Raw genomic sequence first — 14280 nt, forward strand, 5'->3', positions numbered from 1 at the left:
TTTCAAATCCTATTGCTTATATATATCTATAATCTCTTTTCAATGTAAACTCTAAAATATGGTCATTCTTTTTTCGTTTTATAATTAGCGAATTTGAGATTTTGACTTAAATTAGGCGAGATAACATTTGGTAACCTCGTCATTAGCATAAACGCACAATAATCCAAACCTACTAGCACAATAGCCAAACATAGACATAGAGCCCGCAAGCACACCAACCCAATGAGAGTATGGAGTACATGCATAAACACTTGCTAAGTCTCTTAACATCAACACTAAGGTTCAAATCTATGAGCATATTGGATCAATAAAGATACCCGATGAAAGTTTGAACATTAGTGACGGCAACAAAAAAAACACCACCACTTAACCATCACACTATGAAATGAACCCCTAAATTATCATCATTTTCATAACTTCATCCTAACGCACAATTCTTTATACACCACCACTTAACCATCATATCATGAAATGAACCCTAAATTATCATAATTTTCAAAGTTTCATCCCAAACCTTAAATTCTATATATAACATAATTCTATATATATATTCCTTGACACTTTTGAAAGTGTTTTTTTTTAATTGAAAAAATAAATACTATAAAAGACGGCAAATAGACTGTCAAGGTGAGAGCGGAGCAATAGATTCACAGCCATAATTTTTTTCCCGAAGCCTACAAACTCCTCATACATCTATTAACGTTACCAATGAGACTCTTCTAAAAAATTCAACGTAAATTGTTGTGCGAGTACCCTCAGGGAATGTGGTTATTGTAGATTCATTCTTGTGGCAAATTCCAGTTTTCCCGTGATTTGAAAACCAGGAAAATTTTAACACCGAGTGTCTTATGTGAAACCCGCCATTGTTTGTAGACTATGGAGGAGGGAGGAGATCAATTCAGAGTGCTCGAATTCTACAGTGGTATTGGAGGCATGGTAATTGTTTTTTAAAATAAATATTCTCTTTCATATACATATGCGTGTGTTAGATTTTTAATTAAAGATTCTGGAAATGATTTTAGGTTGTTATGGTTCATTCGCCGTGTAAAACACACTTCGTATACCTATGCCACGGAATAATAGCATGAGAATAAGAGCCTTGATGAATGCTAACGGTATTCTTTGGCTCCTAACAGAAAAAAATGGCTCTTTACTTCAAAATTTTCATACCGTTGTGCTGCCCTTACTAATTTCGATTTCAAAATTTTTGTACCGTTGCAACATCCGCTTCATGTTTTTTTAATTTTAACATTTTTTTGGAGCTGGAAAGACTAAAATGCAATCCTCCATTAGTACGCCGCCCAAGGTCAAAGCCAAGTTGTGGAAGGAAGGGGAGTCCAAATAAAGAACCTCTCATTGCAGGGGTGTGCAATTGTTATTAGTAGTTTGTAAATTATGGAACCTGCACAGATAACCGCCACAAGCTAAAGAGGGCTCACTGTGCATGGCACTGCAATTGCAGGCAATGCCAGGTTATGGTGCCCCGGAGAGGGAAATTTTAGGCCATCTAAAATTCCTCAGTGGCCGCTGTTGAGAAATTTTAGGAGCCCTTGACAATCAGGCGGTTCCATAGATTTTATAGCCGCAGGTAATGTTAAAAAATTTATCTCAGAATTTTTGGTAAGCTGATGGTTACAATTTTACAGTAGTAAAAAATTGCATTCTAGTGTCACCCACATGACAAAAAAACCCTTAAGTTGGTGGGTCAAATTTCCAACACCACCCCAAAGTTAGCAGCTAGAAATCTGAGAACTAAAATGCAAGGACTCCTATATTCCAGGATAAGATTCCAATTTATCCTGTAGCAGGTTTTCTCTCATCTCATAGGACCTTCAGCTCCATAAAATAGATCTTATAGTCCCCTGCATGGGGACTACTTCTTTATTACAAATCATTCTTTAGCATGGGATGCACCCTAGTATTGGGAGGCCAGACAATGTTAGCGTTTGAGTACATCTTGTCCCAGGAAGAATCACTCAAACCCTACTCTCACCTTTACATACTTAGCAAGAATATTTTCCTGTAAGTGGTTTTGGAATTTACCTGTAAATGGTTTCAAAATATGAGGGTTTCCCTCTTAATGGTTTCAGAATAAGATAGGAGAGGGAGTTGAGTTGGAAAAATTTAGAATTGATGAGAGTAGCCATTAGAGTCTGTACTCTGTAGAACCAGTTCTAAAAGGAGGCCGTGTTGTGGCTATCATTTTTGTAGATTTTAGGAAAACTTTGAGTTAACTGAGTAATCTAAGTGCGAATTTCATCTTGCCTCTTGATATTTTGAACCTTTTTTTTTAGCAATGCATGCATAGTTAATTCCATTTAAAAGTGTATCCAACTGAAACATTTAAAACATATCTCAACCTTAAGTGCAAAATAAGAATTTTACCGTGACTCCCTAAACTGCAAATCAGAATACTTCACTTTCCACTCTCTCTTGATCATTTCTATTGTCACTAGACACTGTTCTTAAAATCTGCCATTGCTACCTTGTTATCTAGTAGTCGAGTGCATTGGTCAACATTATGCATCTCTCTTGTTTTTCTCAAGGCTGAAATATAAAGTTTTGACTAGAAAGATCTTGACCTGCTAGCATTGTACAAGTACATTACTCTTGGTAAGAATAGGTGGTTTCCCTTTGAGGTCTGCTATGGTTTCCATCTCCTTGCTACCATCCATGTCCCATTCACAAGAGCAAGAGATAACCTCTGCTCTGTCTAGAAACTTAACAAATTCACAACAAAGCTTGACAGATTCTTCTGAACTTGGGGTAAACTTACAATTCTTAACAAACAACATGGCTTGCTGTACGAGTTCCAGCTTTACTTTCGTATGGCTTCATTTGGACAAGAAGCACTTTTTATAGCAGCAGTATCATAAACACAAGCCCATCTACTATAATCCTTGCATCATTACCTGAGTACTATGGTAGTGTTGTGACGTATTCACACATCGCCCCATTATAAATGGGGACCCCTACTTTTTGCTTTCTGGGGTTTGTTTTTCTGGGTCTTTTAGGGTTTTGTCTATTAGCCTTTGCATGATGAGTGCTGTCTGGGGATCGCTGGATAGCAGGCTCTACTTGAGCTAGGTTGAGTCAGTAGATGCTCCAGGTTAGGGTTTCTTTGAAAGTCTTCCTTAGGGCCTGGTTTTGCTCTTGTTGCTAATTGTGTCTTGCTTGGTGAGTGAGTATCATCCTTGAAGGTCTGAGCTAGGCCAAGTTGGTGAGTGATGAAGTCTGGAATGTCATCCTGATCTTCAAATGCCCTGAAATTTGGCTGTCTGGAATGTCCTGATCCTGAAATTTGACTGTCTGGAAAACTGAGGAATCCTCCAAAAACTACAATTTGCATTATAACTCATGGAGGTCCGAAACCACTCTCAAACATCCTGACAGTATATATGGAATATAACTTAAAGTATAAGACTTATACTTAAATGTTATATTCCATAAAATGATCCTGACGGAGAGACCAAAATGTCAAATTTCACTCCCGACCCTTCCAAAGGGTCCAGAGTGAAATTCTCCATAAGACATTCTACTTTTACCAAAACCTAGAACTAATGCATTCCTTGGCTTGAATGAAGGTAAAAACGCTTGTTTGAATGAGGAAATGTGAAAATGAAGCCAGGATTTGAGCCCAAGGATGATTTTCGCTCCTGACCCTTCCAAAGGGTCCAGAGCGAAATTCATTTTTCTCCACTTTGCGCTTTGATATGACCAAGTTTGTTGACTTCTGGGGCGTGAGGGGAAGGGTTTGATGCACATTTGCCTTTGAGAGGAGATTTGAGGTGACAAAATGATGGAAATTAGCCTAAAGTAGGAATTTCGCTCCTGACCCTTCCAAAGGGTCCAGAGTGAAATTCTTGAAAACCTCATTTTCTCCCTTGTTTGGACCAATGTTCTAGTTTTGAGGTGATGGGAAGTGAAAATGTGAAGGATTTTGGCCAAGATCAGGAATTTCGCTCCCGACCCTTCCAGAGGGTCCAGAGTGAAAATCCTTATACACCTAAATTTCTCACTTGTCAAGACCAAATTCCTAGTTTTTAAGGCATGTATGGAAGTATTTTGACTTGTTCTAAGCCTTAGGAGGTGAGTAAAGGTGGATGAGGTGAAGATTTTAGCCAAGAAAGAGAATTTCGCTCCTGACCCTTCCAAAGGGTTTAGAGCGAAATTCTTGAAAACACTCATTTTTCCTTTAGCCAAAGTTAGGACCAAGGTGGAAATGAAAGGAAAGTAGTCTATGTTTGCCTCGCAAGGAAGATTAGAATTTGAAAAATCAAGAATCAAGGTCAAAACATGATTTTCGCTCCTGACCCTTCCAAAGGGTCCAGAGCGAAAATCCTTATATCTCTTGTTTTCTTCCTTGTTTTGGCTACGCGTTGGCATGATGAAGGAGGAATTAGTATGTTCTTGCCCTGAGAGGAAGTGGGATGCTTTAGAAAATCAAGTTTTTGCCTAGGAGATGAATTTCGCTCCTGACCCTTCCAAAGGGTCCAGAGCGAAATTCATTATATACTTCATTTGCTCCCTTGTTTTAGCTTGAAACCTTGCTCCCTAGATGAAGAATGATCTATGTTTGCTCCCAAATGAGATTGAAAGTTTGAAAATTGAACAAACAAGCCCAACTCATGATTTTCGCTCCTGACCCTTCCAAAGGGTCTAGAGCGAAAATCTTCTTAGACCTCATTCCCTGCCTTGTTTGACCAAATTTTGATTTGCAAGGTATCTTGAAAGGAAGAATGGACATATTTGGCCTTTGGAAATGTTTGAAAGCATTGAAAAATGTAGGATTTTAGCCAAGAAGGTGAATTTCGCTCCTGACCCTTCCAAAGGGTCCAGAGCAAAATTCCTTACACACCTATTTTTTGACCTTGCTTAGACCACAAACCTTGTCCCTTGGGTGAAGAATGATGTTTAGCTACCTTCTAGAGAGGATTGGAGTTGAAAAGATGAAGGATCAAGTCAAGAATGAGAAATTCGCTCCTGACCCTTCCAAAGGGTCCAGAGCGAATTTTCTCAAAACCATCTTTTTTCCCAATATTGTGCCAATGCAATTGTAGACTAAAGTGAATTGAGGTGAAAGAGATCCTTAGGAATGACTTCAAGTGCTAGGAAATCATTGAAAGTGAAGGAATTGAGCCAAATAGTGGATTTCGCTCCTGACCCTTCCGAAGGGTCCAGAGCGAAATTCCTAAGATCCCTTATTTTCCTAGCAAAATCAAGTCAAACTTGGGTTTCTATAACTTGGATGAGTGAGGAGAAGTGTTTTCTTGCCTTTTTGAGGTGGATTCAAGTTGAAAGGATGGAGGAAGAAGACTAAAAAGTAATTTTCGCTCCCGACCCTTCCAAAGGGTCCAGAGCCAAAATCTCTATAGCTCTTATTTCCTTCCTAGTTTTGGCCAAATGTTGGTTTTTAAGGCGTGTTGAAAGGTAGATTTATGTGTTCTTTCCTTGAGAAATGGTGGAAATCAATTCAGAACATGGATTTCGCTCCTGACCCTTCCAAAGGGTCCAGAGCGAAATCCTCATTTACCCCCTTTATTTTGCTTAAGGCATTGAGAGGTGAAGTTTTCAAGCTAATTTGGTGGTGGGTGGACTTGATTGTGGAGAGGAGAGTTGAGTTAGATCAATTTTGAAGATGGATTGGATGAAGGAGGTGAGAAATCAATCAAGAATATGGATTTCGCTCCTGACCCTTCCAAAGGGTCCAGAGCGAATCTTGGAAACTCATATTTTCTTCTTGGAGATGGTCAAATTCTTGAGTTTTATGGCATGGTTAGAAGGACTTTGATGTGTTCTTGCCTTTGAATATTGGATTGAGGTAATGGAGTAGCCAAAGCAAGCTCAAAATAGGAAATTCGCTCCTGACCCTTCCAAAGGGTCCAGAGCGAAATTCCTAAAATCCCTTATTTTCCTAGCAAAGTCAAGTCAAACTTGGGTTTTTGTAGCTTGGATGGGTGAGGAGAAGTGTTTTTTTGCCTTTTAAGGTGGATTCAAGTTGAAATGATGGAGGAATAAGCCTAAAACAAGATTTTTGCTCCTGACCCTTCTAAAGGGTCTAGAGCGAAAATCCTAAAACCCATCATTTTCTCCAAAATTTGTGCCAAGCCATGCCTAGACTAAGGTGAGGGATGCCCTTGAGATTGCCCTTGAATTGATTGTTGTCTCCAAAAATGATGATTTTGGGCTAGAGGAAGAAATTCGCTCCTGACCCTTCCAAAGGGTCTAGGGCGAAATTCACAAAATGTCCTTTTCCCTTTAAGTTTGAGCTAAGCCAAGACGATGATCAAGACAAATTGGACCTAAAGATGGCCATAGGCATGTGTTTCAATAGGTTTTGAGTCCAAGAGGTAAGGATTTTGAGCTAAAGAGTGGATTTCGCTCCTAACCCTTCCAAAGGGTCCAAAGCGAAATTCCCAAAATCACCTAGTTTGCCCATGAGGAAGGTCAAGTTGTGAATTCCTAGCCTTTGGTAAGGAGAAGGATAGCGTATGCTTGCCTTGGAAGGCATTTTGGAGTAAAGACATGATGGAATTTGTCCAAAAATGCAAAATTCGCTCCCGACCCTTCCAGAGGGTTCAGGGCGAAATCCTTTGAAACTACTATTTTTCACCTTGTTTGTGCCAGGCGAAGAGCTAATTGTGAAATAATGTTGAAGGGAGGTCTAAATTGGGCAAAATAGCAAATTTTGCTCCTGACCCTTCCAAAGGGTCTAGGGCGAAATTCTTATGGAGCCTGTCCCTGGAAAGAATCTTGAGCAAACTTCATTTTGATGTCTTCTTGTTGATGATTTAAGGTAGAAAATGCTATGTTAGAATAAATATATTATGTGTCCTTAATCATCTTATGGTTTGTTTTGCAGATGAAAGAAGACCAGGCTAGGGCAAGGACGACCTCTTCCAGTCCAACATTTCAAGGAAAGGTACACTATCCATCCTGCACATCAAAGACAAAGGAGGTTAAAGCAAGGGTCCGTTGAGGAAGCAGATAGTTTCAGAAGAGTTAAGTAAAATTATCTTCTCAGCATCATCAAATTGAACATCTACCAAGTTACAAGTGTCAGACAAGGTAGCGTCCCAGTCATCATTCATCCATTTGGATTGGTCCACCTCAGCGTGTCTAGATTCAATGTACCTGACTCGTCGGGGATGACACAAACTTCGATGTACCTACCCCGGTTATCCATTGGTCGAAGATTCCAGAGAAGACACGTGTCCAAATAATGCAATTATTTCATTGGCCAAAATTGAGTTTGTTGTAACAAACCCTAATTAGGGTTTTCATTGTAAAATCTCGGCCATTGATCTCAAATTGATCTAAGCCATTGAATTGTATTGAGGGCGCTATATAAGCCCTAGCTCCTCATTTGTGAAGGCTAATAGTTAGTCAATAGTCAGTAGTGGGGTGAATAGTTAGAAATAGTGAATAATCAGTTGATAGAATAGCAATTAGAGTAGTCTAGGAGGACAAGGCAAGAAACTGTTGCCATTGATTGTAAATAAACTCCATTTTCATTGAAGTTATGGTGAAGTGTGTTGTTTCTTTGCAATATGCATGGTCTCTTGTTGAATCTTCATTTTAGATGATAGATAATTAAATTGAATGAAAGAAGTTATTGAATGCACTCGCGTGGAATCCACCTAGTCCAAACCACTAGCCTTTTGCTGACTATAAGAGCGCCTTGCGTGGTCAACTGGCATAGATTGAGCTTAATCTCGAGTCATAGCACCTTTGTTGTTCACGCATTATCTTGAATGGTGATCAGTATCTGATGGTGTACGATTTGGACATATTTGAAACATCCCTTAGAAGATTGCACTGAGTTGGTGTTGAATTGTTCAACCTGATGGTGAGACCCAGCCCAGTAGGATTCCACCTAGTCATTCATCCATCTTCTCGCATTCCAGGTCTTAGAGTAGACTTCCTGAACCTTGTATCTTTTGCCATCTCTTTATCTTCCAATCAGTAAATAGGACTTGTGATTCCAGCAAATCAGACGTTCAGGTCATCGAGTGTAAGTCCCCTTGTGATTCCAGCAAAATCATATCATACCACGAAGAGCTTATCCACGAGTAGAGATCCTACATAACAAAACCTTGAAGCTTCTCCGATTGATCCTTCTGCGATATCTTCAGCATTCGGGAGCTTTATTCAAGAGAGGATAAGATACCTCTGGGTATTTTATTCTGTGTTTGGTCGTGTACAAAAGACACATCAACAGGTAGGAGGTTTGGCTTGAACGTACAAGATTAGCTTGGCATTCATGAAACTGTTAATCTTAGCAACACTTTCTCTCATCTTGTTCCTGGTGTTGCTCTGTGTCTTCGTCCAACTGGATAAATCTTCTGGCTAAAGGTGGGGCAGAAGAATCATCAATCATTCTCCATGAGTTGCAAACTAAACTCTTACAATTTCTTATAAAATAATTGATGGTTATTCTCAAAAGAAAATTTATGTATCTTGCGACATCATCCTCTCTGGTTGTTTTCTTTTTAATTTTATAGCCCATTAGGTTGAAATTTTCTCTATATTTGAGTTTTATGATTCCTAGATAGTTGTGACTGTATATGGAACTATGGCTTAAACAAGAACGGTATTGGAAATATAGGTGGTAATCAAAGTTCAAATACTGATAGGTTCAGATAGAATACACACAAATTATCTTATACACATTTCACAAAGCACTAATCTAGGTTCAGATAGAATACATACAAATCATCTTATACACATTTCACAAAGCACTAATCTACAAAGTATAGACATTACACACGGCTATAGGAAAACAAAATGCTTTCAGTATCTCTATATGCATTGTACACTGTCTATATAAAGCTGGATTTTCTGTCAATTAAGAAAACCCTTTTAACAGTAATTAATGAAGCACACGGAGAATTCTGAATAAGTCAAAATGGTGCATTGGCTGAACACCTGCTTCGACATAATTAGATTTGACTAAACACAATAAAAGAATAAGATAGGCTTTAAGAACATGAAATATTATTTAATCATGCATGTTTTTTAAACATGGACTTGATCATGAACAACAAATGTGGATATGTATGGTAAACATGTTATTAAAATCACCGTCTACATTAAATATTCCAGTTCAATCAATAGCCATTTCTTTTCTAATATTAAGAATACACCTTAACAAATAATACAAAAAATAGTATCACATATACAAAATTGTCAATTAATCCTGTCGATAGAACTGATAAGATCTCAACTCTTGACTTCACCATATCCATGGTGCACATTTGTGCAGGACAAAGACCATATCAATACTTGCTCTTCTTATTAAGTAATTTAACCCAAGGGTTCAAAAGATGGCAGATAAGCAATCCATCTTTCAATCAAGAAAGCAATAACTAATCCCCTTGTGAGCATTGATGTTTTTGAGACCACTAGGATCCTAATGCTTAAATGTCGAATAAATCATCTGCCAAACGCTTTTCATGTTGGCCTAAAATACATGAATTAATCACATCCAACCAAAATATGAACCACATGTAGATAACTCTTGGATTTTGTTGTTGTTGTTGTTGTGTGTTGTACATCTATAGGCACACCAATTCATCAACAAGCAAACTAGATACATACCGATACCAGTAGCTGCCCAGCATGTTATATATTTAACTTGTCCAGCATATTTATTTGTGAACTAGTTGCCTCGTAGTCTCAACTTCCCAAGCATGTCATGCAATACACCAAAGTAGTACTCAGATTTTTGTAGTTTTATAATTCAGAGATAACATAGACCATCCAGTTATAGTTATTAACTTATTTCTTAGCCTTATAGTAAGGTTTCAAAATTTAATTTAATATGCATGAAAAGGCATGCTTTCCATGCATCCAGTCCACAGAGGGATGGTATCAGGTTCATGAGATTTCCAATTTAATATAATAAGTTCACTATCTTATGTTTTTAACTGTCTCAAATTCAGATTTCTAACAACTGTACTTTTGATTATGTCAGAGGTTTTCACTTAAGCAGTCTAGAATTCATGCAACAGTTGTGGAAGCATTCGACATCAACAACATTGCCAATGAGGTTTACAAGCACAATTTTGGGCATTCACCGTGCCAGGTTTTCCTTAATCTTTTCCCAAAATTTTGGTTTGTATTTCTTGTTTGTGAAATTGGTTTAAAGAAACAGTGACTTGGTTCATCGTTTCCTTTAGTCAAATTAATCTGTAGTTAAAGTCTTAGTATTATAATTAAATGAACAAAAGTGATTTGACATGGTGAGCTGATCTAGCTGGAGCTCATTAACCTAGGAAAAACTTCAAAGACTCCTAGAGAAGCCCCAGAGGTACAAGGAGGAGCATCTCAATCAGGCCACTATGAGATTGTTAATGCCAATATTAGTGTTAAATTTTTTAAAGTCCTGTAATTTATTAAGAAGACCAGAATAGAGGGTGGCTACTTAATATTTAGCATGATAACAAATAAAATGACTTTGTATGTATCTTATGCAATGTAATTATTCTGGCCTTATGAAATGAACTGTTTCGATTCAGAGGATTTTTAGGTTAGTTTGTCAGTAAGCCATAAATGTTTTCTATTAGTATTTTTTTGATTTGGTGTCTTATTACTTGATTGGCAGTAATTATAATGACCCACTGAAAATTAAGTGGTAAACACGATAGTTTATCATAGGAACTAAGGTGACTTGCATGTATAAAGTCCCATTCAAGTCTTGGTAAGGTAAAAATTTTCTGCAAATTTGCTTGTGAAGCTCCCACGTAAAATCAAAACTTACAAAAATATTAGAAGACTAGTTAGTTTAAGGACAGACTTACAATTTTCACTACATGTACATAGTTTGCTTTCGGAGTTTCTGAGCATGTAAAAGAAAATAAGCTAATCTACCATATCTATTTTTCCTTCTTGGGATGAGAATTAGATCATTTTTGTTCATGTACAGACTGTAGAACACAGATTCACTACTGATACGGGGGGTGAATCAGTAGTAAATGAATCTTAAAACTTTATTCAATTAAGTCCTTTGAAAAATTGTTTTTAAACTGAACTTGAAACAATATTGCAAAGCAATCACACATGGAACAACAACACAAGATTTGACGTGGAAACCCAAGATGGGAAAGACCACGGTGAGTAACGCTGCTAGGATCTACTGTCTTAATTCAGCCGCATAGTTAAAATCAATTACAATCTTTAAGGGCACCAACCCTAAGGAGTCACCAAACCCCTATCTTAAGAGCACCAACTCTTTCAACACCCTAACTCCACAATCTGAGCACCAACTCAGAATCCTTATGGTACCAACCAAAAGGATATTACAAATGGAACTTATTATCTTTGTTTTTGAATGTGCAAACCAATATATTACAACTCTGAAGATACACAAAGCCTATAATGTGTTACAATCTATATGTTATTATTTTTCAAAAGTATTGTTCTGATTCACACACCACAGATAGTTATAACTTGCAAATAAGTATGTATATTCTGAAAGATGTTATTCTTGAATATTCTGCAAGTTAAGTTCTGCAAACAATTGTGATCAACAGTTATAGAATTCTGATACAAACTGAATATGTACTGTAAATAAGCTTCTGAAGACAGATAGAAATCTGCAAATGTAGCCTGTATACTCCAAATGTCATTAGCACTTAGAAGATGAATGTAGACCAGATATCCTTCAAGTTCTTTTCTTCATAAACTCAGAATAGACCAAAAGAAAAATACAGTTATACCTGATCTGAGAAGAATCAGTAGAGCACTTTTATTTCAAGCAATATGTTCTGTATGTGGTAGCAAAGCATTACATCTTCATCAAATAACACCCAGCCTTAGTCTCACGCAGCCTCCATCAGAATATTAATAAATATATCTTTCTTCTTATCAAAATCATTCACAAAGCTTTCTTTGTGGAATACACACACATTACTACCAACTCTATTCTATTGAACTCATATAGCACATATATAATATTCTCTTTTTCCATCAATAGGAAAAATTAACTAGTAACTCCCTCATCGGTTAGGAGAAAGTTATAACTGCTACATACAACTGACAACTACTACAGTTACAACTATCAACCAATCATACTTGAACTGAAAAAGGTAAGCATTAAATGTTTTTGTGCCAAAACTTGTATCTACTTTTGATGGCAAAGAAAGACATGATTACACATTTTTTTGAGTCCTTCTATAAGAGCATTGTTGAGACATGGACCAGCTAGGACTTGAACCTAGGACCTTCCATACGCTGCTGGAGTGCTCTACCACTGAGCTACTGGCCCCTCTTGGACTAGTCCATTGTCGGTTCGGGTGTGGCTGATTTCCAACACCAACACCCCCCCTTAAGCCACACCTCTCGTGTGCTTGGGGCTCTGTTGATGTGTTTTTTATGCACATGCGAACACAGAATAAAATACCTAAAGGTACCTTATCCTCTCTTGAGCAAAGTTCCCGACTGCTGAAGATCTCGCTGAAGGATCAGTCGGAGTAACTCCAAGGTTCTGTTATGTAGGATCTCTACGTGTGGATAAGCTCTCTGTGGTATGATGTGATTTGCTGGAATCACAAGGGGACTTACACTTGACGACCTAAACGTCTGATTTGCTGGAATCACAAGTCCTACTAAGTAACTAGAAGACAAACAAATGGCAAAAGATGCAAGGTTCAGGAAGTCTACTCTACTACCTAGAATGCGAGAAGATGGATGAATGACTAGGTGGAGTCCTACTGGGGTGGGTCTCCCCATCAGGCTTGAACAATTCGACACTAGCTCAATGCGATCTTCTAAGGGGTGCTTCCAATATGTTCAAATCGTACACCATCAGACACTGATCACCATTCAAAATAATGCATGAAACAATAGACGTGTAACGACTTGAGATTAAGCTCATTTTATTCCAGTTGACCACGCAAGGCGCACTTACCATCAGCAAGAGGCTAGTGGTTTGGATTAGACGGATTCCACACAGGTGCATTCAACAATTTTCTTCATTCAATCTAATCATCTACCATCTAGAATTGAAGATTCAACAAGAAACCATGCATATTGCAAGAAATGACACACTTCACCATAACTTCAATGAAAATGGAGTTTATTTACAATCAATGGCAACAATTTCTTGCCTTGTCTTCCTATTCTATTCTAATTGCTATTCTATCCAGTGACTAACTATTCACCAACTACCTTCTATTAGCCTTTACAAATGAAGAGTCGGGGCTTATATAGTGCCCTTAATACAATTCAATGGCTAAGATCGATTTGAGATCAATGGCCAAGATTCTACAATGAAAACCCTAATTAGGGTTTGTTACAACAAACTCAATTCTGACCAATGAAATAATTGAATTAATTGGACACATGTCTTCTCTGGAAAATTCGACCAATGGATAGCTGGGGTAGGTACATCGAAGTTTGTGCCACCTTTAATGAGCCAGGTACATTGAATCTGGACATGCTGAGGTGGACCAATCCGAATGGAGGAGTGATGACTGGGATGCCACCTTATCTAACACTTGGTTGATGTCAATTTGGTGATGCCTTCCTTCAAATGCTGGACTGGAGGATAGATGGAGAAGGTCGCCCTTAATGATGCTGGACTGGAAGAGGTTATTCCTAATGATGCTTGATCGAAGAAGGCCATCCTTGTCGATGCTAGACGGGAGGAGGTCGCCCTTGTCCTGGCTTGATCTTCTTTGATGAGGGTCTACCAAGTAATTGATCCTTCGACTCCGGGGCCGCCATTTGATGCCTACACAAAAGATTTAAAGTTAGTCTTTGAGCATCAAACCTTAAAGCACGAAATTTAAGACCTTTCAAGGGTAGAACTTAAGATATTAATTTGAAAAAGACATGATAAATCAAGAATTATACATTTTCAAATTAATTTTGAATGGAAATTGGATTTTCAAGACTTAGACTTTACAAAATTGCTATGAAATCACAATAAGTCTTGAATAAGGACTTCAAAAAATTCTTCATACCTCCTCCTTTGAAAGCCTAACTATAAAACCTTGAAAAAATGATGAAAGAAGACCGGATTTTGATGGACAAGGCTTAGATTATAGTCCTCCCTTGGATGAATTACGCCTCCATTAGCCTTCAAAAATGAGTTCCACCCTCCTTAGTCTCCACACTTAGTAGAATTTCGCCTCCAACATGCTATATTTCACTCCTCCAAATATGCTCCTTGAATTTGCATGAGAGATAATGCAAGAATGATTTGAATTTGCTAAAGAACCTCTCCCATTATATAGAGCGCTCACCCTCTTTCCTCCAAGGCCGACTTGGCAAAAG

General features: G+C 37.9%; 1 protein-coding gene across 3 annotated transcripts in view; it reads left to right on the forward strand.

Annotated features, from left to right (window-relative positions):
* Window positions 1–627: 627 nt before the first annotated feature.
* LOC131028311 (tRNA (cytosine(38)-C(5))-methyltransferase 2) overlaps window positions 628–14280 on the forward strand; it is a 156744-nt gene continuing 143091 nt past the window's right edge. For all 3 annotated transcript variants that reach the window (XM_057958564.2, XM_057958567.2, XM_057958566.2), the window contains exons 1-2: window positions 628–936; window positions 9977–10087. In XM_057958564.2, the coding sequence (XP_057814547.2) occupies window positions 877–936; window positions 9977–10087 (171 nt within the window). In that variant the 5' untranslated portion in view covers window positions 628–876. The remainder of the gene's footprint in view (window positions 937–9976; window positions 10088–14280) is intronic.

Source organism: Cryptomeria japonica, chromosome 7, assembly GCF_030272615.1.
Source record: "Cryptomeria japonica chromosome 7, Sugi_1.0, whole genome shotgun sequence".
Taxonomy (NCBI): domain Eukaryota; kingdom Viridiplantae; phylum Streptophyta; class Pinopsida; order Cupressales; family Cupressaceae; genus Cryptomeria; species Cryptomeria japonica.